Raw genomic sequence first — 24329 nt, 5'->3', positions numbered from 1 at the left:
ATTAAAGGGGGATTCAGAGGCTGATTCTGTGGTACGTCTCTGAGATGATACATGGATTGTTATCTCTAGTGATCCCAATAGTTTCTTGGTGCTTTTTTTTCCCAAGGCTGGGTCTGTAGGCCCGCTGTACAGATGTCAGGTGGATTTGGGCTAATACTCCAGGTAGCACCTGGTCTAGGTAAGTTCTTAACCTGAGATTGGACTATGGTGGCACGTCAAAGGGTCTGGGTATTTCCATTTCTCAGTGCTCAGCCACATGGTAAGTGCTGAAGACTCTCTGGAGCATGGAAGTGTTGTGAGACTGTGGCCACTTTTCAGGAGTCTCAAGGAGCCTCTCTCTAGCTTAGCTGAGGAGCTCGAGGTCTGTGAAGAGTGTTCGATCTGGAATCTGGGTGAGAAGTTGTGAATTATTATGGGATTTGAGTTAGGTTTCTGCTCAGTAAATCTAGAAATGTTCTTATTAAGAATTCCGAGACTGACCTGATGGTCAGTTTACCATTGATTCTTGTGGGTCAGGATATTCTCATTACCACATTGCCCTCTGACTCACTGTGGCCGTTGTGCCCACCTTGTCTGTGCAGGTAAGTGTTGCCACTGGCCTTAGAAATCCCAAATCTCATGATTTCCACTGTGATCAGAAAACCCACTTCCACTGTTAGTATTTCACTATCATCTCTGGCCTATTAAGGATAGCCACCTTAGAGCTCTTCAGAGTTGCTGGTGCCCCTTCACTAAGATGGTTTCCAGGGTCACGTAAGAGCAATGGTTTATGGGGTGGCTGGCAGGCCGGACTTTGTTGAAGCATTCCAGCGTTTCCAATTTCCAGAGCTTTTCTATTCCATCCTCTCTGGCAGTGGTTCTCACCCTTGGGTTGCTGCATGTTGGTGTTAACTGAAGAATCTCAAGACTCCTAAATTTAAAGAGAGCTTGATTTCTTATAAGGGGTTGCAGCCTGCAGGTTGGCCATCCTGACAGGCTGGGAAATGTGGCTTCCAGCAGAAGCTGAAAGCAGGTGATCGGAGTGATGGAAGGATGGAACAGGAATTTATGCCAAATGAGGTGGCTGAATGTACATGTTTAAAGATGATAAGAGAAGCTGTGAATATTCATGAAAGGGGTCACACGCATGTGTAGAAAGTAAACATGCATGTTACATGCAGCCCATGTTCACTTCGGGGTGGAGACTTAACATTGAAATGCATCCCAGTCAGGCCCCAGGTGACGCGGGGGATGGGACGGCACTCAGTGTGCACCCTCCGTAAACCAGCCAGAGCCAGTCCCTGGTCTGTGGCCTCTACCAGGAGAAAGTTACTGAACTCGGTCTCTTGTCCAGTCAAAACTTGTTCTGGCTTGTGGAGCAGGAGAGGCTGTCGGTTACCAGCATCTGGCTGTGGACGGGCTGCGGTTGTTCTGTCATGCCTGTCTTGAGGCCAGTGCTTATTTAGCTGCTAGAGAAAAACAGAAAGCCCTGAGGCGTTAGAACAGTTTATTAAGTGTGACGTGTGTGATCTAACCCTTGCCTAGTGCGGGCTTAGGTCTTGTTTAGAACTTAGCATCTTATTGCAACGGAGAGTCTGTTCTGTCAGTCTTATGCTCTATTTTAACGTTTAAGTAAATTGTCATGTCCGGGCTGTACCCCATACCGTTTAGTCCAGATCTCGGGGGTGGCCGGAGGTATCTAGTCTTTAAAGCTACGTGGGTGATGGTGATGTGCAGTCAGCACTGAGTGCCACAGTAGCGGTTCTCAAAGTGTAATCCTGAACCGGCAGTGCGAACATCACGTGGCAGCTGTTAGAAATGCAGATTTTTGGGCCTTACCCCAGATCCATTTGGTGAGAAACTCTGAGGATGGGGCTTTGCGACCTGTTTTCACAGGCCCTTCCGTGATTCTGATGTGCCCTAAAATTTGCGAAGCACTGCTCGAGAGTGTGCTGGGGAAACTGTAGCGTTTTGACTTAACCGTTTAGAGGCCGTGTTTCAGTTGTCCAGCCTAGCAGGCGCCCAGGTGTTTGACTCTCTGGTCTCCCAGGTGAGGCATCGTGCATGTGAGCTGCAGAGATGCTTTTCAGACGTGCTTTGATTCTCAGGGGAGATTTTTTTCACCACTGCTTCATTTCGTGCCAAGGTGTCAATATTTCTTGCCAGCTTCTCTTGCAGGCTGGTTCATTTCTTATTCATGTGTCCTTGAGGTACCGACTTAATCTGAATGGCCCCCTATCTGATACCACACTATGGGCAGGAGCTGACGGTTGTCTCGGTCGTTTCAAGGTCACCAAGAGGTTAGCACATCTCCCCCTTGCCCAGCCCAGGTTAAACTATCCCGATTCTCTCTGTGGCTTCTGTTTGTTCTCTGCCGTTCTCTCGCTCTCTCTCTGTTGTCCTGTTTGCTCTCTGTTTCCCCTTTTCTGTCAGTTTCTTCTTTTCTCTCTGTTTTTGGCCTTTGAGGTTTTCTTAATTTCTTGCAAATTTAGGTATGCATTTTATAAAGATATTTTATCCAGTATTTTTTTTTCCTTTCAATGGAAGGAATATTCAGAAGATTTTGCCTGCTATTCATCAGAAATGGAAAAAGGTAGTTTTAATTGAGTAATCTGGTTTTGAACTACAGATTTATTGTGATTTGATATCCAATTTCTTAATTTAGTCTGCATGGCAACATTGATCAGTACAGTTTTTAAAAGGAAAACTTTTTTTTTTAAAGAGCAGCTTAGGTTTACGTCATCACTGAGAGAAAGGCACAAAGGTATCTCGTACACCGCTGCCCTCACATGTATACAGCCTCCCATGTTAACGTCCTGCGCCAAAGCGGTGCGTTTCTTCCAGTCGGTAAACCTACACTGACACATTATTGTCACCCCGTGTCTGTAGTTGACACTGAGCTTTGCTCTTGGCATTGTACATTTCTTTGGGTTGAGAAGAATATATGAAAACATGTATTTAGCATCATAGTTTAAAATAGAGTTTTTTCACTACCCTACCAATCCCCTCTGCTTTGCCTATTTTTAGTTTTCCTTTCCCCTGGCCCCTGGCAGCCACTGACCTTTTCAGGTCTCCATGGTCTTCCAGAATGTTTCAGTAGTGCTTGTCTTGAGGCTGTTGAATGATTAGGGTTATGCCTAAGTCAGGATAGGCCAGCTTATGTTATGGTAACGAAAGCCATCAGAATCTCAGAGTCTGGCTGCAGGCCTAGCTGGCTCTTGTGGGCAGCTGACCTCAGCACTCCAGGCTGCTTTCATCTTACTATGCTGTTTCTATCCAGTATAGTGCCTCATGGTTTCCTGAGGCAGAGGAAGAGAGTATGGAGAATTGCACATAGGAATACACACATCATTTCCACTTTGAGTTAATTGGCCAGAGCTAGTCACATGGCCCTCCCTGACTCTAAGGGGGCACAAATGTTTTTGTGTCCAGGAAGGGCGGGAAACTGGACAGCGCCATCTGTTACTTTTTAAGGTTGATCCTGCCTTAGGCATAAAGGGTAGTTTCTAGAAGGAAATGAGCAATGTCAAAGGCTCCAAGAGAAGATTGGAGTAGTCGGCTATTCCTGGCAGCTGGACCTGGCAGCTTCAGAGGGTTTCAGGACCTGGGCTCTTTTAGTCTTCTGTGGGGATACTGGGAGAATGAAAAAGCGAACTCCAGCTGTTCCTTCAATCCGCGTCACTCCATCCAAGGTTCAGATTCCTGAGCAAGAGCCTTGCTGGCTGAAAGTTAGGTTGTGGCTCTGCCCTTGACTGTACCAGACTGTAAGAGGAAAGGTGTTTCTGAGGAGAGCCGGGGACTTCTTCAGGTTTTGTGTTTGAAGAGGAGAATGTCTGATTTGTCATTTCTACAGACCAGGCACAGTGCAGGAAAGACATTTCCTCAAAAGGAAATTGAGTGGTGTTGGGAAGAGGGACTGGATGACTGGTGACCAAAAAATGGCAAATTTCTTTTGTGGCTGACATTTGTTGACATCTAATTAAAAAAATCCAGCAAGTTTATAAAGTTTGTGTACCTAGTGTCTCCAAACTTTTTAAATGACTGAAAGACTGTGTGAGAAATCCACTCACGCATTCCACTCGCCTTTCCTGACAGTTCATTATGTTTAAGAGAAGGCATCTCCCAGTTACAGGTTGTTTGTTTACGTTTAGGCCTCGGCAGGGAAGTGACAAGACAGCGGCCCTTGCTTCTCGCTGATTTAGTTTTAGGAGTCAGATGCCAATTACAGATGCCAGTTTGAATGCATTTAGCCAATTAACATGAAGAGAATTAGAGATAATGTTACAACTTCGATTATGGTCCAGACGTCACCAAAGAGATCTTCTTATAGACAGCCTTGCCAGGACGTTTTCAGAGTTACTAAACGCAGAACAGAACTTTATTCTCTTTCAGTTCTGTTTTGTTTAGTTGTTTTTTAGGTTTTTTTTTTTTTCTTTCTTTCAGAGCTGTTTTCTCTTCAGTTTCATCATCTGTTCCCCGTGGCGTTACCGGCCTTCCCTTACGTATCCAGCATGTCCATTTTCTTTTTTAACCAACGTTGTGAAACTGAGAGTTTGAAGTTTCAAGCCGACAGATGTGATTTTACTTGCCAAGGCTTAATCAAATATGCAGCATCCAAAGGAATCTAAGATTTAATACAAATAAAATAGAACATGGATTTAAAAGGCGGGGGGATTATGAGGTTTACAGTGTGACTTTCTGTGCCCTCGCTGTGTCTGGAACGTGGAAAGTACTGTTCTGAGAAACCACTTAGAACAAAGGGCAGCGTGTTCTAGAATAGAATTCCCTCTTCGTTTGGGATTGTGGAATGCCCCTTATTTCAGGGTTTAGGGAAGAAACACTGGATTATTTAAAAAATTGTGTTGTTGGTGTAGTTTCTACTGTATTTCCCATTGGAAGTAGTTAAGTAGGGTTTTTACATGTCCCTTCGGCCTAGTAAAACACTGATCATAATAGGAAATGCCTGATAGTTTCTAAATCTGGAGCTTAATTCCGTCTCTTCTTACAGCTGTTGTTAATTGTGTATCCACTAACATGGACATCTAACAACCATATTTTGAGAGACAAGAGCAAGCACATTATATCTTTGCAAGTATCAGAATAATACTTGCGGAACCGCAGAACTTCCACGTTTATCGGAATTCGTTTTCTCTTTCATCATCTTCCAATCTTTGACCTAAGAGACTCAGTCCTGGGTATACAAGATTGTAGCACATTTGACCTTTTCGTATCTATCAGATGACTTCAGATAAAGCCAACAAGGCCTGGCTCCACCCAGTCATATTTGTTATAAAATAGGTTTTGATTTCAAATAAGTAGTTTGGGAAATGGCAGCACGGTCTTAAATCACTGTCTACAGTATTCAGCCAACCCATCATGCCGGTGGCTGCCCAAGAATAGTCTCCATTAGGTTAATAGAACCAGTGATCGTGTAGATGTGCCTCAAAGCATAATATTAGAAATAAGACCTAAAACTGCCCATTTTCCTTCATGCATGGTTTTCTAAAAATGCACACGATAATAGCGTGATACTTGAATATCCTATTTTTATCTTTTAGTTTCAATGGTGGTTGTTTGTTTGTTTGTATTTTGAGATGGAGTCTCACTCTGTCGCCCAGGCTGGAGTGCAGTGGTGCAATCTTGGCTCGCTGCAACCCCTGCCCCGAGGTTCAAGTGATTCTCCTGTCTCAGCCCCCTGAGTAGCTGGGACTACAGTTGTGCACCACCATACCTGGGTGACTTTTATATTTTTAGTAGAGACAGGGTCTCACCATGTTGGCCAGGCTGGCTTTGAACTCCTGACCTCAGGTGATCCACCCGCCTCGGCCTCCCAAAGTGTTGGAATTGCAGGTATGAGCCACCACACCTGGCCTCAATGTTAGGATTTTTTTAACAGTAATTTCAATGTTAGAAGGCTAGGAGGATTCTTAAAGTCTAGAAGAAAACATGCATAAGAATCATACCCACATATTCCTTGAATTTCTGAGTTTGAAGAACTAAATCTATTTTACCTTCCTTGTTCATTCAGTATTGGCATTTTCAACTGCCACTGTACCTAGGTCAGCAGGTACATTTTTTCCCCCTGGTGTTTGTCATTTATGTGTTATATTTGTTGCTTATGCTTATATTTTTCTTTTCGTTATTAGCATTTCTTTAAATTTTTAATACCACAAATGGAAAATCTATATAAATAACCTTGAGGGAACTGTTATCTGTTGAGTACTTTTTAATGCTACCCAAAGTGAACTTTTGCAAGTGAGATGTGAGGTTGCTGTGGCATTACTGGAATACATTATATGATGTGTGTCTATTTACAAGACACTGAGTTCCAAAGCAATTTCTATTATGCTGGAGGCAGTCCAGACAGTTTTATCACTTAAGGGTCTGTAGCATTAAAATGTTCTAAATTTCCAGTGACGCTTACTGACACAAAATATCAGTGGATTTTAAAATGGAGAAATGCTATAAATCCCTGCCACTAACTTTGTGAAGCAGAAAGCCAGATATGAGTTTTGAATTTGATATGAGGTTGACAGCTTTTTAAATTAAACTTTTTATTTTGAGGTAATTGTGGATCCCCAGTTGTGATCCAACATTGGGGATCAAATTTCAACATGAGATGGGGGGGGATGACAGATATTCAAACTATGTAAGAAATAATACAGAATAATAATAATTTCTCTCTGTAAGAAATAATACAGAGAGATCCTGCATATACTTCATCCCATTTTCCCCAAAGGTTGCATCTTACAAAAGTGTAGTACAAGATATACCACCAGAATATTCAGTGAAGGGGAAGAACAGCTTCAGCACTGCAAGGACCCTCCTGTGAGCTTGTTGTGGTCCTTGCGTCTCGCTCTGCTGCCCCTGCTGCCCCTGCTGCCTCCACCCCCGAGCCAATCTGTTTTCCATTTCTGTATTTTTGTCATTTTGAGGATGCTGTGTAAATAGTCACATTTGGTATGATTTTCTGGGGATTCATCTAGGATGTTGGATGTATCTGTTGTTTGTTCATTTTTATTGCTGTGCTGTGGCGTGGCTGAATCACAGTTTATTGAACCACATAACCATTGAAAGATATCGGGGTCATTTCCAGCTTTGACAGTTACAAATAAAACTGCTGTAAACGTCCATTTACCGATGTTTGTGTGGACAGAAGTCTTCCTTTCTCTTGGGTAAGTGCTCAGGAGTGCAGTAGCGGGTTCTGTGGTACTTGCAGGTTTAATTGTTGCTGTTTTTAAGAAAAACTGCCAAATACTGTTTTGTATTCTCACCAGCAACGTGTGAGTGATTGTGTTTCTCATCATCCTCGGCAGCTTTTGGCATTGCCACCGGTTTTTATTTTGACCGTTCTGAGGAGTGTTAGTGATAACTTACTTTGTTTTAATTGACATTTCCCTAGTTGCAGGCAATGCTGAACATCTTTTTCCATGCTGATCTGCCAGCTGCATGTCCAGTTTGGAACAATGTCTCTGTGCTTTTTAACCTAGTGTTAGGTTAAAAAGACGTTACCCTGTGTTTTATATTTAACTATGATCCAATTTTGAGGTGATTTTTTTGTGTCAAGGGCCAGACTTAGGTCAGGGTTCAGTTTTTGCTTTCCTCTGGATGCCCGATTGCTTCAGCACTGTTTGTTGAAAAGGTCGACTTTTCTCCATTTCTCCTTCGCACTTTTGTGAGAGGCCATTCTTGTGTGGAGATACTTCTGAATTCTGCTTGGTTCCATCTATCTCTGTACCTGTTTCACTAGTAATGCCTGTATTAGCCTGTTTCACTTTGTTATATAGGAATACCTGAGGAAAGATAATTTATAAAGAAAAGAGGTTTATTTGGCTGACGATTTTGCAGGTTATAGAAGAAGCATGGGGCCAGAATGTGCTTCTGGTGGGGCTCAGGCCACTTCCACTCATGGCAGAAGGTGAAGGGGAGTAGCTGTCACATGGTGAGAGAGAAGGAAAGAGAGGGGAGGGAGGTGCCTGATTCTCTTTCACAGCCAGATCTCCAGAGGACTAAGAGCGAGAACTCAGCTCAGTCCCACAAGAATGGCGTTAAGCCATTCATGAGGGGTCTGTCCCATCATACAAATACCTGCCACAAGGCCCCACATCTAACACTGGGGATTAGAGTTCAATGTGAGATTTGGAGGGGATGAACGTCCAAACTCTATCAATGTCAGTCTTCATTACTGTATCTATATGAGTCTTGAAACCAGGTAGAGTCATTGCAACCATTTTTTCTTCTTTTTTCCCTTTTTGGATGGGGGTCTCACTCTGTTCCCTAGGCTGGAGTGCAGTGACATGATCGTAGCTCACTGCAGCCTTCAACTTCGGGGCTGACGCAATTCTCCCACCTCAGTCTCTTGACTACTTGGGACTATAAGCATGCACCACCATGTCTGGCTCATTCTTTTTTTAAATTATTTTTGTAGACATGGGGTCTTGCTGTGTTGTCCAGGCTTGTCTCAGACTCCTGAGCTCAAGCCATCCTCTCATTTCGGCCTCTCCAGGTGTTGTATTACAGGCCTGAGCCACTGTGCCCGGTTCACATTTTCTTCCTTTTTCAAAATTATTTTGGCTGTTCTGATTCTTTTGCCTTTCCCTATAAATTTTAGAATAATTTTGATATATATAAAGAATTGTTTCAGGATTTTGATAGAAATTCAGTTAAAACTGTTCATTAACACGGGGAGAATTGACGTTTTCCACTATGTAGAGTCTTCTCTCTGTGAACGTAGTCTATTACTGCATTTATTTAGCTGTTCTTTGATTTCTTTAAATAGCATTGTGTGGTTTCAGCATACAAATCCTGTATGTGTTTTTTCAGATGTATACCTGAGGATTATTTTTTTTTGCGGGGGGATTGTAAATGGTGTTTTAAATTTCAGTTTCCATGTGTTCATTGCTAATCTGTGGAAGTACAGTTGATTTTTGAAGGTTCACATTGTATCCTGTGACCTGGCTGAACTCACTTATTAGTTCTGGTTTTTTTCTTTGGACTCCTTGGGACTTTCTGTGTTGACAGTCATGTCATTTGCAAGTGATTATCTGTTTTGTATTGGGTGAAGTGTGATTGTTTGCATTTTTTGAGGAGTTGATCCATACCTGTAATCCTGGCTACTCAGGTTGAGGCAGGAGAATGACTTGAACCCAGGAGGCAGAGGTTGCAGTGAGTTGAGATCGCACCACTGCACTCCAGCCTGGGCGACAGAGTGAGACTCTGTCTCAAAACAAACAAACAAACAAAAAAGAAAAATACCAGAAAGGAATGAGTTATTAATACATGCAGCAAGATGGATGAATGTCAAATGCATTATGCCGAGTGAAAGAAACCAGACAAAAAGGAATATATAGTATATGATCTAATATACATAAAATTTAGAAAATACATACTAATGACAGTAAATTGATGGCTTTCTGGGGAGGAGAGAAAAGAAGTAGGAAAGAGGGATTAAAAGGGACATGGAGGAAACACTGGAGGGTTTTTGCTATCCTGATTGTAGTGATAATTTCAGTGTATACATACAACAGATGTGTCTGATTGCACTCTTTCAATAGATGTGTTTATTTCATGTAAGTTATACTTGAGTAAAGCTGTTAAATACCACATTGACCAGTGCTCCTACAGCACATGACTGTTGTGCAGCTATCCCACCTGCATCACCAGCTTTTCCATATTCTTATGTGCAAAACGAGACCAGTGATTGCATCGTTGGATGTTGTGTAATTGTCAAATTGCTTTGAAGTTTTTAAGCACTTACTCTTAGTTTTTTTTTCTAAATTATACTTTAAGTTATGGAATACATGTACAGAATGTGCAGGTTTGTTACATGGGTATACATGTGCCATGGTGGTTTGCTGCACCCGTCAACCCATCATCTACATTAGGTATTTCTCCTAGTGCTATCCCTCCCCTAGACCCCACCCCCTGACAGGCGCTGGTGTGTGATATTCCCCTCTCTGTGTCCGTGTGTTTTCATTGTTCAACTCCCACTTATGAGTGAGAACAGGTAGTGTTCAGTTTTCTGTTCCTGTGTTTGCTGAGAATGATGGTTTCCAGCTTCATCCATGTCTGTGCAAAGGACAGGAACCCATCTTTTTTATGGCTGCATAGTATTCCATGGTGTATATATGCCACATTGTCTTTATCCAGTCTGTCATTGATGGGCATTTGGGTGTTGGTTCCACCAAGCCTTTGCTAATGTGAACAGTGCCTCAGTAAACATACATGTGCCTGTGTCTTTATAGTAGAATGATTTATAGTCCTTTGGGTATATATCCAGTAATGGGATTGCTGGGTCGACTGGTATTTCTAGTTCTGGATCCTTGAATAATCACCACACTGTCTTCCACAATGGTTGAACTAATTTACACTCCCACCAACTGTGTAAAAGCATATCTATTTCTCCACATCCTCTCCAGCATCTGTTGTTTCCTGACTTTTTTTTTTTTTGAGACGGAGTTTCTCTCTTGTTACCCAGGCTGGAGTGCAATGGCGCGATCTCGGCTCACTGCAACCTCCACCTCCTGGGTTCAGGCAATTCTCCTGCCTCAGCCTCCTGAGTAGCTGGGATTACAGGCACGCGCCACCATGCCCAGCTAATTTTTGTATTTTTAGTAGAGACGGGGTTTCACCATGTTGACCAGGATGGTCTCGATCTCTTGACCTCATGATCCACCCGCCTTGGCCTCCCAAAGTGTTTCCTGACTTTTTAATGATCACCATTCTAACTGATGTGAGATGGTATCTCAATGTGGTTTTGATTTGCATTTCTCTAATGACTAGTAATGATGTTTGTTGGCTGCATAAATGTCTTCTTTTCAGAAGTGTCTGTTCACATCCTTCACCCACTTTTAGATGTTTTTTTTTTTCTTGTAAATTTGTTTAAGTTCTTTGTAGATTCTGGATATTAGCCCTTTGTTAGATGGGTGGATTGCAAACATTTTCTCCCATTCTGTAGGTTGTCTGTTCACTCTGATGATGGTTTCTTTTGTTGTGCCGAAGCTCTTTAGTTTGATTAGGTCCCATTTGTCTATTTTGGCTTTTGTTGCCATTGTTTTTGGTGGTTTAGTCATGAAATCTTTGCCCATGCCTATGTCCTGAATGGTATTGCTTAGGTTTTCTTCTACGGTTTTTATGGTTTTAGGTCTTATGTTTAAGTCTTTATTCCATCTCAAGTTAATTTTTGTATAAGGTGTAAGGAAGGGATTCAGTTTCAGCTTTCTGCATATGGCTAGCCAGTTTTCCTACCATCATTTATTAAATAGGGAATCCTTTCCCCATTGCTTGTTTTTGTCAGGTTTCTCAAAGATCAGATGGTTGTAGATGTGTGGTGTTATTTCTGAGGCCTCTGTTCTGTTCTGTTGGTCTATATGTCTGTTTTGGTACCAGTACCATGCTGTTTTGGTTACTATAGCCTTGTAGTATACTTTGAAGTCAGGTAGCATGATGCCTCCAGCTTTGTTCCTTTTGCTTAGGATTGTCTTGGCTATGCAGGCTGTTTTTTTGGTTCACATGAAATTGAAAGTAGTTTTTCCAATTCTGTGAAGAAAGTCAGTGGTAGCTTGATGGGGATAGTGTTGAATCTATAAATTACTTTAGGCAGTATGGCCATTTTCATGATATTGATTCTTCCTAACCATGAGCATGGAATGTTTTTCCATCTGTTTGTATCTTCTCTTATTTCCTTGAGCAGTGGTTTGTAGTTCTCCTTGAAGAGGTCCTTCACATCCCTGGTAAGTTGTAGTCCTAAGCATATTATTCTTTTTGTAGCAATTGTGAATGGGAGTTGACTCATGATTTGGCTCTCTGTCTATTATTGGTGTATAGGAAAGCTTGTGATTTTTGCACATTGATTTTATATCCTGAGAGTTTGCTGAAGTTGCTTATTAGCTTAGGGAGATTTTGGGCTGAGAAGATGGGGTTTTCAAAATATACAGTCATATCATCTGCAGAGACAATTTGAATTCCTCTTTTCCTAATTGGATACCTTTTATTTCTTTCTCTTGCCTAATTACCCTGGGCAGAACTTCCAATACTATGTTGAATGGGAGTGGTGAGAGAGGGCATCCTTGTCTTGTGCTGGTTTTCAAAGGGAATGCTTCCAGCTTTTGCCCATTCATTATGATATTGGCTGTTGAGTTTGTCATAAATAGCTCTTACTATTTTGAGATATGTTCCATCAATACCTAATTTATTCAGAGTTTTTAGCATGAAGGGCTGTTAAATTTTGTCAAAGGTGTTTTCTGCATCTATTGAGATAACCAGGTGGTTTTTGTCACTGGTTCTGTTTATGTGATCGATTATGTTTATTGATTTGTGTATGTTGAACCAGCCTTGCATCCCAGGGATGAAGCCGACTTGATTGAAGTGGATACGGTTTTTGATATGCTACTGGATTTGGTTTGCCAGCATTTTATTGAGGATTTTCCATCGGTGTCCATATTGGCCTGAAATTTTTCTTTTCTCCTGTGTCTCTGCCAGGTTTTGGTATCAGGATGATAAAATGAGTTAGGCCTCATAAAATGAGTTAGGGAGGAGTACCTCTTTTTCTGTTGTTTGGAATAGTTTCAGCAGGAATGGTACCAGCTCCTCTTTGTACCTTTGGTAGAATTCGTCTCTGAATCTGTCTGGTCCGGGACTTTTTTAAGTTGGTAGGCTATTAATTACTGCCTCAGTTTCAGACCTTGTTATTGGTCTATTCAGGGATTTGACTTCTACCTGATTTAGTCTTGGGAGGGTGTATGTGTCCATGAATTTATCCATTCCTTCTAGATTTTCTAGTTTATTTGTGTAGAGGTGTTTACAGTATTCTCTGATGGTGGTTTGTATTTCTGTGGGATCAGTGGTGATCTCCTCTTTATCATTTTTTATTTGTCTATTTGGTTTTATCTTTTCTTTATTAGTCTGGCTGGTGGTTTATCTATTATGTTGATCTTTTCAAAAAACACCTCCTGGATTGATAGATTTTTTTGAAGTGTTTTTTGGTGTCTCTTTATCTTTTTTAGTTCTGCTCTGATCTTAGTTATTTCTTGTCTTCTGCTAGCTTTTGAATTTGTTTCTTCTTGCTTCTCTAGTTCTTTTAATTGTGATGTTGGGGTGTTGATTTTAGATCTTTCCTGCTTTCTTTTGTGGGCATTTAGTGCTATAAATTTCCCTCTAAACACTGCTTTAGCTGTGTCCCAGAGATTCTGATGCATTGTATCTTTGTCTTTATTGGTTTGAAAGAATATCTTTATTTAGGTTTTAACTTTGTGATTTACCCAATAGTCTTTCAGGAGCAGGTTGTTCAGTTTCCATGTAGCTGTGCAGTTTTGAGTGAGTTTCTTCATCTTGAGTTCTCATTTGATTGCAGTGTGGTCTGAGAGACTGTGTTATGATTTTCCTTCTTTTACATTTGCCGAGGAGTGTTTTTCTTCCTGTTGCAGGTTGTTCAGTTTCCATGTAGCTGTGCAGTTTTGAGTGAGTTTCTTCATCCTGAGTTCTCATTTGATTGCAGTGTGGTCTGAGAGACTGTGTGTTATGATTTTTGTTCTTTTACATTTGCCGAGGAGTGTTTTTCTTCCTGTTGCAGGTTGTTCAGTTTCCATGTAGCTGTGCAGTTTTGAGTGAGTTTCTTCATCCTGAGTTCTAATTTGGTTGCAGTGTGGTCTGAGAGACTGTGTGTTAGGATTTTCGTTCTTTTACATTTGCCGAGGAGTGTTTTTCTTCCTGTTGCACGGTCAGTTTTAGAATAAGCGTGGTGTGGTGCTGAGAAAAATGTATATTCTGTTCATTTGGGGTGGAGAGTTCTGTAGATGTTCTGTAGGCTCCCTTGGTCCAGAGCCGAGTTCAAGTCCTGGATATCCTTGTTAGTTTTCTGTCTCATTGATCTGTCTAATATTGACAGTGGGGTGTTAACGTCTCCCACTATTATTGTGTGGGAGTCTAAGTCTCTTTGTAGGTCTCTAAGAACTTGCTTTATGGATCTGGATGCTTCTGTATTAGGTGCATGTATATTTAGGATTGTTAGCTCTTCTTGTTGCATTGATCCCTTTACCATTAGGTAATGCCCTTCTTTGCCTAGGATTGCAACCTCTGCCTTTTTTTTTTGCTTTCATTTGCTTGGTAAATCTTTCTCTATCCCTTTATTTTGAGCCTATCTGTGTCTTTGCACGTGAAATGGGTCTCCTGAATACAGTACACTGATGGGTCTTGACTATATAATTTGACAGTCTGTCCCTTTTAAATGGAGCCTTTAGCCCATTTATATTTGAGGTTAATATTGTTAGGTATGAATTTGATCCTGTCATTATGATGCTAGCTGGTTATTTTGCCTGTTAGTTGATGCAGTTTCTGCATAGTGTCAATGGTCTTTTCGATTTGGTACGTTTTTGCAGTGGCTGGTACTGGTTGTTCCTTTCCATGTTTAGTGCTTCCCTTAGGATCTCTTGTAAGGCAGGCTTGGTGGTGACAAAGTCTCTCAGCATTTGCTTGTCTGGAAAAGATTTTATTTCTCCTTTGCATATGAAGCTGTGTTTAGCTGGATATGGAGTTCTGGGTTGAAAATTCTTTTCTTTAAGACTGTTGAATATTGGCCCCCATTCTTCTTGCTGGTAGGGTTTCTGCTGAGAGATCTGCCGTTAGTCTGATGGGCTTCTGTTTGTGGGTAACCTGACCTTTCTCTCTGGCTGCCCTTAACATTTTTTTCCTGCATTTCAACCTTGGTGAATCTGACAATTGTGTCTTGGGGTTGCTCTCCTCAAGGAGTATCTTTATGATGTTCTCTTTATTTCCTGAATTTGAATGTTGACCTATCTTGCTAGGTTGTGGAATTTCTCTTGGATAATACCCTGGAGAGTGTTTTCCAACTTGGTTCTATTCTCTCTTTCACTTTCAGGTACACCAGTCAAATGTAGATTTGATCTTTTCACATAGTCCCATATTTTTTGGAGGCTTTGTTCCGTTTCTTTTCACCCTTTTTTTTCTAACCTTGTCTTTTCACTTGATTTCATTGAGTTGATCTTCATTCTCTGATATTCTTTCTTTTGCTTGATCAATTTGGCTATTGATACTTGTGTATGCTTCATGAAGTTCTGATGCTGTGTTTTTCAGCTCCATCAGGTCATTTATGTTCTTCTCTAAACTGGTGTTTCTAGTTCACAATTCCTCTAACCTTTTTCAAGGTTCTTAGCTTCCTTGCATTGCATTGTAACATGCTCCTTTAGCTTGGCGGAGTTTGTTATTACCCACCTTCTGAAGCCTACTTCTGTCAATTTGTCAAACTCATTCTTCTTCCAGTTTTGTTCCCTTGCTAGTGAGGAGTTGTGATCCTTTGGAAGAGAAGAGGTGTTCTGGTTTTTGGAATTTTCAGCCTTTTTGCACTGGTTTCTCCCCATCTTTGTGGATTTGTCTACCTTTGGTCTTTGAAGTCAGTGCCCTTCGGGTGGGGACTCTGAGTGGACGTCCTTTTTGTTGATGTTAATACTATTCCTTTCTGTTTGTTAGTTTTCCTTCTAACAGGCTTCTCTGCTGCAGGGCTGCTGGAGTTTGCTAAAGGTCCACTCCAGTCCCTTTTGCCTAGGTGGAGGCTGCAGAACAGCAAGGATTGCTGCCTGTTTCTTCCTCTGGAAGCTTCATTCCAGAGGGGCACCTGCCAGATGCCAGCCAGAGCTCTCCTGTATGAGGTGTCTGCCAGCCCTTAGTGGGAGGTGTCTCCTAGTCAGGATACATGGGGGTCAGGGGCCCTCTTGATGAGACAGTCTGAGTCACAATGAGATGAGTGTTTCTACACTATTTCATACCCTTTTTTTTTCCTTGTCAGAATGGAGCCATTCCATATGTGTTATTCTGAAACCATTCTGTCTAATTGTGGCTCCACTATGATTTGATTAGCTTGTGTTCTGGTGTATGTACTCTGGCAGTGAGTCTATGTGATTTTCTTAGTGTGACTCCTAGGAAATTAACTAGATCTGATAAGACATGCTGCCAAGTGGCAGCCTGCATTATATTACCCCTTGGGCATAACATTCCCAGTCTCTGATTTCTTAAGGAATCACATAATAGTTTAATGCAATCTAAGAACTTTTCAGACTGCGGTGTACTGGAGCATACCAGGGAGCTGGCATGGTAACATTTGTTTTCAGATCCTGGCTGTCCAAGGGAACTGGATGGCTTGGGGCCAGTTGCTGGAACCCCTCTCAGCCTCTGTTTACTCTTTACAGATAGGGCAGCATTGCCTCTCAGGATCAGTGATACAGTGAAAGTGTTTTATAGACTGAAGAATGGGGCAGGTGCACTGGCTCACTCCTGTAATCCCAGGACTTCTGGACATCGAGTTGGGTGCATCACTTGAGGCTGGGAGTTTGAGATCTGCTTGGTAAACACGGCAAAACCCCGCCTCTACTAAAAATACCAAAATTAGCCAGACTTGGTGGCATGCACCTGTAATCCCAGCTACTCAGGAGGTTGAGGCACAAGAATCTCTTGAACACAAGAGGCAGAGGTTGTAGTGAACCAAGATTATGCCAGTGCACTCCAGCCTGGGGTGCATTTTATAAACTGAAAAGGGCTGTATGCGTTTATCTTGCTGGATATATTTCTAAGCTTCATCTGGGAGAGTTACTGTATTTTTCTTCAAGAATATAAGGCCCATATTTTGAAAATAACTTGGAAAATAGTTCTTAAAAATGGTGACTTTTACAGAGTATCTTGCTTTTAACAATTTACTTTTTTCTCTTTGCAGGCAATTGTTCTCTTAACTGAATTAATTAGGGAAAACTTCAGGAACAGCAAATTAAAACAGTGCCTTTTACCAACCCTCGGGGAGCTGATCTATCTTGTAGCCACCCAGGTGAGACTGTCTGATTAACTCTATTGCTGTTTGACATGTTCTGACATACTCTGGCTGACAAGTATTAATATCCTATAAAAGATTTTTGACTTTGCCCCTTAGAGCATGCCTAAGGAATTTAGGAGAAATTTTACCTCTTGGGGAAGAATTTCTCAATGTTTCTCGGTTTCTTTCTATCTTACCCTGTCCCTCTCCTTCCCTCCCTCTCAGTGCCTCTTTTCCTGTAAAATGTAGATTTGAAGACTGTATTTTAAAAACCAATGGGCTGAAAATCTCTATGGTACTCCCAAGGTTGCTGCCATCTTTGACTCCTTCAGGCAAGAGGAGACCATTGGTTCTTTCCAAAGAAAGTTCCATTTCAGCTTAAATAAAATACAACTTTGTGCAAATAAAGCTTTTAACATGACTATGGGCATTTGTGAAGGCAGAATTTGACTTCTCATATCTAAAGTCACGATATGGAAGTGCTACTGAATTCAACAAGGCAAAATTTAATATTTCTTTAATGTGTGTGTGTGTGTTTTTTAAGTATTATGGAATAGATAGTGATAAATTATGGATTAGTCATTTCGTGTCTTACTCTTAGAGTTTAAAATAAATACTGGTAAGTTATAAGCAATTAAGGAAGTTCTGTCATTGCGTTTCTTTGTTTGTTTGTTTGTTTGTTTGTTTGGAGACAGGGTCTCACTGTTTTCCGGGCTGTAGTGCGGTAGCATGATCGCGGCTCGTGGCAGCCTCCACCTCCTGGGCTCAGGTCATCTTCCCACCTCAGCCTCCTGGGTGGCTGGGACTACAGGTGTGCACCTCTGTATGCCTGACTAATCTTTTTTTGTTCATTTTGTGAAGAAGGGGTTTTGCCATGTTGCCCAGGCTGGTCTTGAATTCCTGGGCTCAAATGATTTGCCCACCTTGGCCTCCCAAAGTGCTGGGGTTACAGGTGTGAGCCATTATACCCGACTGTCATTGTATTTCTTGAGTTTTGGTTCTAGAACTTGCTCCGGTGTTTCATAACCTCAATATTGTTAGTATCTAAATTAAACCGACTTTCCGAACAATCACCACTTTAAGGCAGTTTCCACGATTGTCATAAAACATCAGTATTTTAACTTGTTTAACTCCATAATGAGTCCTGATACCTGACGCAGCAGGTCTCTCCTCTTTATTCTTTCCTTTTCTGAGTGTCTTGGCTATTCCTGGCCCTTCGTGAATCAGCTTGTTCAGTTCTGCAGAACTTCTGTTGTTAAAAACTATACTGATTACGCAGATAAATTTGAGGAGAACTAATATTGTTATGATTTTGAATCTTCCGAATCACGTTTGGAATTGTCCTGAATCTTTGTATTGATTGGGAATTATTGCTATCTTTATGGTGTTTATGTAGTCCTCCAGTGCACAAAAGTAGTATTTCCATATAGTAATGTATTGAAAAATTTATTACAGTTCGTTTCTTCTTTACAGAATGGCTTTGTACATCTTTCTTTGGTTGAATTTATTCTCAGGTAATTTTGTATTTCAAAGGGACAAGATATTCACGAACCTGGAACACTAGAAAGTGAAGAAAGGTGTATGGTGAGAAGCCTTTCTATAGCTTTGTATCCGATCTGTCTAGTTCCCCAATAAATATTATAATTATATGTAATGTAATATCAATAATATAAAATATAATTTCTTCTATTTACCGAATTAATTTTGTACCTATGTACATAAATCCAGATGTAGATTTTGTATCATTTTATGCAGCAGGTAGAAACACTTTTTCACTCAGTAGTTATACACTATAAAGAACAGTATGTGGAGCAACATAGTATTGGAAGTTCTGGCTGGGGCAATCAGGCAAGAGAAAGAAATAAAGGGCATTTAAATAGGACGAGAGGAAGTGAAATTGTCTCTGTTTGCAGATGACCTGGTTCTATATTTAGAAGACTCGCTTATCTGAGCCCAAAAGCTCCTTAAGCTGATAAACTATTTTAGCAAAGTGTCAGAATACAAAATCAGTGTGCAAAACTCACAAGCGTTCTTATTCACCAACACTAGACAAGCAGAGAGCCAAATTGTGAATGAACTGCCATTGACAGTTGCTATCAAGAGACTAAAATGCCTAGGAATATAGCTTACAAGTTGGGGGCACCGAGATGGCCGTGGGAAGGCTACACTGGGATGCAGCTCCCGGCGAATGAGACACAGAGGGTAGGGGACTTCACGATTCCAAATGAGGTGCAGGGTGCATTTCAGGGGGACCGACGGGGCACGGAAAATAGCCCAGGGAAGATGCCGCAGGGCGATAGCCGCCTAGGGGGGCAAATCAGGACGGGGAGTGGGGGTGCGTCCCCACCGGAAACGTGCAGCCGGTTCGGAGGGTCGGGGAGCTTAACCCCCTGGGTGCTTTGTTTCAGATCCTGTGCTTACCTCAGCCCTCCTACCACCCACAGTCCATGAGAGCCCTGCCAGACTGTGGGGCGCCATGGGCAGTGATGCACATCTGAGCAGCGGCCCCAGTCGGCCGCGGCAAGTTGTCACACGGACCTGGGTGGACCTGAGTTTGGACCAGCGCCAGCGGGACCCACTGTCCCACAGAGGGAGGCAGCACTGAGAGCAGGGAAGCAGACCATAAGGCCTGGTAGGCCGCCCCCCCCGCCGACAGGGCTCAAATGGAAGCCCGCGTGCCAGAGGGCGTGGCAGCGAATACATCAACTTGACCCCACCCAGGCAGATAGAGCTCTGGAGAGACGCCATTGGGAAGGCAGGACCACTCTCACCTGCAAACAAACCCCAGGGAAGCACCACCTACCCAGCAACCTGACTTGAACCCGGGAGCCCAGCAATGCTCTCTACAGGCCAAAAAACATACAGCTCCAGCCTCAACAGAAAAAACGTCCAGAGACTCCTCCTGAAATCACCAACTTCGAAGATCAAAGGGAGATAAATCCATGAAGACGGAAAAAACCAGCACAAAAAGGATGAAACCACCAAAGAACAGAACACCTCCTCTCCTCCCAGGGATCACAACTCCTCACCATCAAGGGAACAACAACAACAACAAAAAAAAATGAATCTGACGAATTGACAGAAGCAGGCTTCAGAAGGTGGGTAATAACAAACTTCTCTGAGTTGAAACACCATGTTCTAACCCAATGCAAAGAAACTAAGAACTTTGAAAAAAGGTTAGACGAAATGGTAACTAGAATAACCAGCTTAGGGGTGAACATAAACAACTTGATGGAGCTGAAAAACACAGCACAAGAACTTTGCCAGGCATACACAAATTTCAGCAGCCGAATCAATCAGGCAGAAGAAAGGATATCAGAGATACAAGATCAAATCAATGAAATAAAACAAAGGAAAGATTAGAGAAAAAAGACTGGAAAGAAATGAACAAAGCCTCTAAGAACTATGGGATTAGGTGAAATAACCTAATCTACACTTGATTGGCATGAATGTGACGGGGGAGAATGAATCCAAGTTGGAAAACACTCTTCAAGATATTATCCAAGGAAACTTTCCCAACCTAACAAGGCAGGCCAACATTCAAATCCAGGAAATACAGACAACAACACCACAAAGATATTCCTCAAGAAGAGCAACCCCAAGGCACGTAATTGTCAGATTCACCAGAGTTGAAATGAAGGAAAAAATGCTAAGGGCAGCCAGAGAGAAAGGTCGAGTCCCCCACAAAGGAAAGACCATCAGACTCACAGTGGATCTCTCAGCAGAAACCGTGCAAGCTAGAAGGGGGTGGGGGGCCAATATTCAACATCCTTAAAAAAAAAAACTTGCAACCTAGAATTTCATATCCAGCCAAACTAAGCCTCATAAGTGAAGGAGAAATAAAATCCTTTACAGACAAGCAATTGCTGAGAGATTTTGTCACTACAAGACCTGCCTTACAGAACTACTGAAGGAAGTACTAAACAGGGAAAGGAACAGCCAGTACCAGCCACTGCAAAAATGTGCTAAATGGTAAAGAACAACGACACAATGAAGAACCACATCAACTAACAGGCAAAACAACCAGCCAGGAACAAAATGGCAGGATCAAATTCAAATATAACAATATTAACATTGAATGTAAATGGCCTAAATGCCCAATCAAAAGACACAGACTGGCAAACTGGATAAAAAGTTAAGACCCATCAGTGTGCTATATACAGGTGACCCATCTCACATCCAAAGACTCACATAGACTCAAAATAAAGGGATGGAAGAAGATTTACCCAGTAAATGGAGAGCAAAAAAAAGTAGGGGTAGCAATCCTAGTCTCTAATAAAACAGACTTTAAACCAACAAAGATCAAAAGAAACAAAGAAAGGCATTACATAATGGTAAAAGGATCAATGCAACAAGAAGAGCTAACTATCCTAAATATATACACACCCAATGCAGGAGCACCCAGATACATAAAGCAAGTTCTTAGAGACCTGCAAAGAGACTTAGACTCCCGCACAATAATAGTGGAAGACTTTAACACTCCACTGACAATATTGAACAGATCAACGAGACACAGAAAGCCAACAAGGATATCTAGGACTTGGATGCAGATTAGGACCAAGTGGACCTAACAGACATTTACAGGACACTCCACACCAGATCCACAGAATACACATTCTTCTCAGCACCACATCACACTTACTCTAAAATTGACCATATAATTGGAAGTAAATCACTCATTCAGCAAATGCAAAAGAACAGAAATTTTAACAGTCTCTCACACCACAGTGCAATCAAATTAGAACTCAGGATTAAGAAAAGCACTCAAAACTGCATAATCACATGGAAACGGAACAACTTGCTCCTGAATGACGAATGGATAAACAATGAAATGAAGGCAGAAATAGAAATGTTCTTCAAAACCAATGAGAATGAAGACACAAGGTACCAGAATCTCTGGGACACATTTAAAGCAGTGTCTAGATGGAAATTTATAGCAATAAATGCCCATATGAGAAACAAGGAAAGATCTAGAATTGACACCCTATCATCAAAATTGAAAGAGCTAGAGAATCAAGGTCAAAAAAACTCAAAAGCAAGCAGAAGACAAGAAATAACTAAGATCAGAGCAGAACTGAAGGAGATAGAGACATAAAAACCCTCCAAGAAATCAATAAATCCAGGAGCTGGTTTTTTGAAAAGATCAACAAAATAGACTGCTAGCTAGACTAATAGAAAAGAAAAGAGAGAAGAATCGAATAGATGCAATAAAAAAATGATAAAAGGGGATCATCGCTAATTCCACAGAAATAAAAACTACTATCAGAGATTACTGCAAACAACTCTATGCACATAAACCAGTAAAGCTGGAAGAAATGGATAAATTCTTGGACACTTGCATACTCCCAAGACTAAGCCAAGAAGAAGTTGAAACCCTTAATAGACCAGTAAGAAGGTCTGAAGTTGAGGCAGCAATTAATAGCCTACTGATGAAGAAAAGTCCAGGTCCAGACGGGTTCACAGCTGAATTCTACCAGACATACATAGAGGAGTTGGTACCATTCCTGTTGAAACTATTCCCAACAATACAAAAAACGGGAATCCTTCCTAACTTTCTATGAGACCAACATCATCCTGATACCAAAATCTGGCAGAGACACAACTAAAAAAGAAAACTACAGGCCAATATCCATGATGAACATTGATGCAAAAGTCTTCAATAAAATACTGGCAAATCAAATCCAAGAGCATATCGAAAAGCTTATCCACCATGATCAAGTAGGCTTCATCCCAGGGATGCAAGGCTGGTTCAACATACGCAAGTCTATAAATGTAATTCACCACATAAACAAAATCAAAGACAAAAACCGCATGATTATCTCAATTAATGCAGAGAAGGCCTTCAATAAAATTCAACAGTGCTTTATGCTAAAAACTCTCAGTAAACTAGGTATCATGGAACATATCTAAAAACAATAAAAGCTATTTATGAGAAACCCACAGACAATACCATATGGAATGGGCAAAAACTAGAAGCATTCTCTTTAAAAACTTGCACTAGACAAGGATTTTCTCTCTCACCACTCCTATTCAATATAGCATTGGAAGTTCTAGCCAGAGCCATCAGGCAAGAAAAAGAAATAAAGTGTATTCAATTAGGAAACGAAAAAGTCAGCTTGTCCCTATTTGCAGACGACATGATCATATATTTAGAAGACCCCATTGTCTCAGCCCAAAACCTCCTTAAGCTGATATTTGGCAGAGTCTCAGTATACAAAATCAACGTGCAGAAATCACAGGCATTTCTATACACCAATAACACACAAACAGAGAGCCAAATCATGAGCGAACTCCCATTCACATTTGCTACAAAGAGAATAAAATACCTAGGTATACAACTAACAAAGGAAGTAAAAGACCTCTGCAGGAGAACTGCAAACCACTGCTCAAGGAAATAAGAGAGGACACAGATGGAGAAACATTCCATGCTCATGGTTAGGAAGAATCAATGTTGTGAAAATGGCCATACTGCCCAGAGTAATTTATAGATTCAGTGCTGCCCCCATCAAGCTACCATTGACCTTCTCCACAGAACAGGAAAAAACCACTTTAAACTTCATATGGAACCAAAAGAGAGTCCACATAGCCAAGGCAATCCTAAGCAAAAAGAATAAAGCTGGAGGCATCACACTACCTGACTTCAAACTATACTACAAGGTTACAGTAATCAAAACAGCATGGTACTGGTACCAAAACAGAGATATAGACCAATGGAACGGAACAGAGGCCTTGGAAGCAACACCACACATCTGCAACTATCTGATCTTTGACAAACTGGACAAAAACAAGCAATGGGGAAGGGATTCCTGGTTTAATAAATGGTGTTGGGAAAACTGGCTAGCCATATGCAGGAAGCTGAAACTGGACCTCTTCCTTACATCTTATGCAAATATTAACTCCATATGGATTAAAGATTTAAACGTAAGAACTAACACCATAAAAACCCTAGAAGAAAACCTAGGCAACACCATTCAGGACAGGCACAGGCAAGGACTTCATGACTAAAACATCAAAAGCATTGGCAACAAAAGCCAAAATAGGCAAATGGGATCTAATTCAACTTAAGAATTTCTGCACACCAAAAGAAACAATCATTAGAGTAAACCGTCAATCAACAGAATGGGAACAAATTTTTGCAATCTACCCATCAGACAAATGGCTAATATCCAGAATCTACAAAGAACTAAAGCAGATTTACAAGAAAAAAAACAAAAAACCCATTCAAAAGTGGACAAAGGATATGAACAGACGCTTTTAAAAGAAGACAAATATGCAGCCAACAAACATATGAAAAAATGCTCATCATCACTGATCATTAGAGAAATGCAAATCAAAACCACATTGAGATACCATCTCATGACAGTTAGAATTGTGATCATTAAACAATCTGGAGACAACAGATGCTGGAGAGGATGTGGAGAAATAGGAACACTTTTACACTGTTGGTGGGAGTGTAAATTAGTTCAACCATTGTGGATGACAGTGTGGCAATTCCTGAAGGATCTAGAAATAGAAATTCCATTTAGGTTAGCAATCC

General features: G+C 41.3%; 1 protein-coding gene across 23 annotated transcripts in view; it reads left to right on the top strand.

Moving 5' to 3' along the window:
• Positions 1-24329, top strand: part of ULK4 (unc-51 like kinase 4) — a 677547-nt gene that overhangs the window by 89087 nt on the left and 564131 nt on the right. For all 23 annotated transcript variants that reach the window (XR_013528778.1, XR_013528777.1, XR_008477287.2 and 20 more), the window contains exon 18: positions 16700-16807. Coding sequence is in view for 15 of the 23 variants with exons in the window: in XM_078354734.1 (XP_078210860.1) it covers positions 16700-16807 (108 nt within the window). In the remaining 8 variants the exon portion in view is untranslated. The remainder of the gene's footprint in view (positions 1-16699; positions 16808-24329) is intronic.

This window comes from Callithrix jacchus, chromosome 17 (assembly GCF_049354715.1).
Source record: "Callithrix jacchus isolate 240 chromosome 17, calJac240_pri, whole genome shotgun sequence".
Lineage (NCBI taxonomy): Eukaryota > Metazoa > Chordata > Mammalia > Primates > Cebidae > Callithrix > Callithrix jacchus.
This window is presented reverse-complemented; position numbering and strand designations above follow the sequence as displayed.